Source organism: Microcaecilia unicolor, chromosome 8, assembly GCF_901765095.1.
Source record: "Microcaecilia unicolor chromosome 8, aMicUni1.1, whole genome shotgun sequence".
Lineage (NCBI taxonomy): Eukaryota > Metazoa > Chordata > Amphibia > Gymnophiona > Siphonopidae > Microcaecilia > Microcaecilia unicolor.
The window spans coordinates 86,625,191-86,628,171 of NC_044038.1; the positions used below are offsets into that span (position 1 = coordinate 86,625,191).

The following is a 2,981-nucleotide window of genomic DNA, read 5'->3' on the forward strand; positions in this document are numbered from 1 at the left end:
GAACAGTAGTGAGGGAGAAAAAGGATTCTGCCAGTGAGTTTGTTATAACCACTTTTCGTCGGTATCTTCTTTATGGTTGCCAACTGAATCCAGATTCACTCAACAGGGTTGATCCACTCCTGGGTTTACCCCGCTGCATACAGGGACTTGTAGTTCTGCTTTCCCCATTGCATTTCCTAAGAAAAAGAAGACTATAAGTCCCTGACTATAAGTCACTGATATTTTGAGATAACTGAACCTTATTAATCAGTGATCTTTACTTCCAGTCTCTGAGAACTTTTATAAGGTAATGTTTTCAGGATAACTTTAATGAATATGCATGTTAAAGATTTGCGTACAATAGAAATAGTATGCATACAAATCTATCTCATATATGTGCTTTAGGTTTATACTGAAAAGCTGACTAGTTTGCAGACTTTAAGGACCATCAGTGAATAAAACCAATTAGAAATATTTCATTATCCCTTTTGGTTCGGACATGTGTGCTAAAATCAGTCAGCTAATTAGCACACTGAGACTCAGATTGGTAGGAGGGGGAGGGGAAAAAAGACCATTTCCTTTCCCATACTCACTGGTCCTCCCCAGTCACTATGACTCAGAGAATGTTGGGTAAAAGGAAGTTCTAGACTGAAAAGTCATTCTCTGAAAAGGAAGAACTTTCTCAGAAGTATAGTAGGAAGCATTTCTTCATGGAAAGAGTTATGGGTACATGACACAACCTCCCAGTAGAGATGGCAACGACAAGAATGATAGCAGGATTCAAAGGAGAGCGGTAGGGGAGAGACGGTAAAGTGCAGACTTTCTGCCACTGTGAATGGTTCTAGATATTTGCTATCAATAATTTATTAAGAACTGCATGTCTGCAGACATTAACTAGTTAGAAGTAGGTCTCCATTCACACTGAAAAGAAATGTTACAAATTTAGAGTACACTAATAATAGCAAAAAGTGTCCACCTGTCAGCATAAGTGGTAGACTATGTTTCAGTTAGACATGGATCTTCAGAAATAGTAGGCTTTGAGACATGAGCTGTGAATTATGAGGCATGTCTATTTGAATATGATTCACTTAGGTTTCTGGTAGATTGGAATGAGACAGGCTTCACTTAGCTCAGTTGAAGATGAATAGTAGAGTTATACAAATTTCTGGGGACCATCTCCAATTGGGAAGACTGTCCTACAGCCACTGAGTCCTCTGTATCATTCTCACAGAGTGGTAGGCAAACCTCATCCCAGCAGCCACCCAAGTGCAGCTTCTTCCCAGCCATCATGATTTTTTTCAGAAAAGTCTTCCTGAAGGATGAAGAGGAGAAATAGAAGATGATGGGATCTATGCTAGCATTGAACGTACTCAGCAGCAATGCATAGACTCGCCAACCAGGGCTTCTCCCCTGCACAAATCCAACGATATGAGAGATGTTGTATGGCATGAAACATATGATAAAGTTGAGTAGTGTGGTCATCACCAATACTACGGCCCTCTTCTTTCTCTTCCTACTGATATGCGGCTGAGATAGGATGATCTTGACAAACCTGATGTAGCAGAAGAGGGTGATGACTAAGGGAATGCAAAATAGCAGCAGACATGCTTCGAACCTGACAGGCAGCAGAATGCTGAGCTGCTTTGGTGAGAATGTACTATAGCACCTTCTGGTGTTAGTCTTAGTTTCATTAGCTGAGGGAAGAATGCTGAACTTCTCTGAAAACCTATTATACAACCTTGTGAGGTTAGTCTTGGTTTCATTGGCTGGCTCATAGATTTGGACAATGTAGACAATGGTGCAATGGGAGATAGCTATGATCCAGATGACAATGCTGGCAATGATAGAGTACAGTGGTTTGCGCAAGAGCTTGTACTTAATGGGGAAGGCCACTCCCAGGTAGCGCTCCACGCTGACGGCAGTGAGGAACAGAGCTGTTATATAAATGCTACTGAAATACAGAAAGGAAGAAATAGAGCAGAAGACATAGGGCATTTGCCAGTACATGCCAGAAGAGGCCTCCAGTATCTTAAAGGGCAGGAAGATGAGGAGCAGGAGATCTGAGATAGTTAGGTTGAGGAGCAAGATGTCCACTGGAACCAGTTTCTGGCGAAACTTTGCAATGAGGGTGCTAAAAGCCAAGATGTTCAGTGGTAAGCCGGTGATGAAGGTGGTGATATAGACTGTCAAGAAGAGGTTCTTAGCACCTGGGAAAAAGAGCATGGTGCTGGTGACAACGAATGGATGGATGTGCCCCAACCACTAGCAGTGTCCAGGTTGCGTCTACACCAGCTTCCTTCACTCAGTTTCCTGGACATGCAAAATTCACACCTAATCTACAATTAAAAAAGAAAAGGACAATTAGTCATAAATATTCTAGAATTCCACCTTTATCACAGAAATCTGTAGACAATTTAATAACTGAGTTAAAAATAAAATTTCATAGATTGCACCTAAGTCATTGGAGATGTCAAACATAGGGATTTGGTTTGGATGTGAAGGGGGTAATTCTATGAATAGGTGCCTCCTTTTAGGCAGCATGATACCACACAGTAAGAGGCTTTTCTATAATGGCACCTGGGTGCCCAGATTCTGCTATAGAATACTACTACTACTATTGCTAATAATTTCTATTGGCTACCAGACATATGCAGCACTGTACACATTATATGCATGTACTTTTTCTGTCCCTAGAGGGCTCACAATCTAAGTTTTTGTAACTGAGAGTTGGGTGACTTGTCCAAGGTCACAGGGAGCTGCAGTGAGAATCAAACCCAGGTCACCAGGATCAAAGCTTGCTGCACTAACCATTAGGCTACTCCTAATCTAGGCACTCACGGTTAATGCAGCCATAGACCTGTTCATGCTTCTGTAGTCTTTTACATTGTATTTTGTATCACTTGCTCTAATTGATAATAAAGACTTCATGCAAAAAAAACAAAAAACAAAAAACTAAAGGCACTTAAATACAGCAAGGGTGTGCATAACTTATTATATAATGG

At 41.1% G+C, this 2,981-nt stretch overlaps 1 protein-coding gene across 1 annotated transcript; it reads right to left on the minus strand.

Annotated features, from left to right (window-relative positions):
• Positions 1–1,104: 1,104 nt before the first annotated feature.
• On the minus strand, positions 1,105–2,202 carry LOC115476796 (free fatty acid receptor 2-like). Its single transcript, XM_030213374.1, has 2 exons — positions 1,718–2,202; positions 1,105–1,645 (listed from the first exon to the last, which is right to left on the minus strand). Exons 1-2 carry the CDS (start codon positions 2,200–2,202, stop codon positions 1,105–1,107), a joined length of 1,026 nt encoding a protein of 341 aa, XP_030069234.1.
• Between the last annotated feature and the right edge of the window lie 779 nt (positions 2,203–2,981).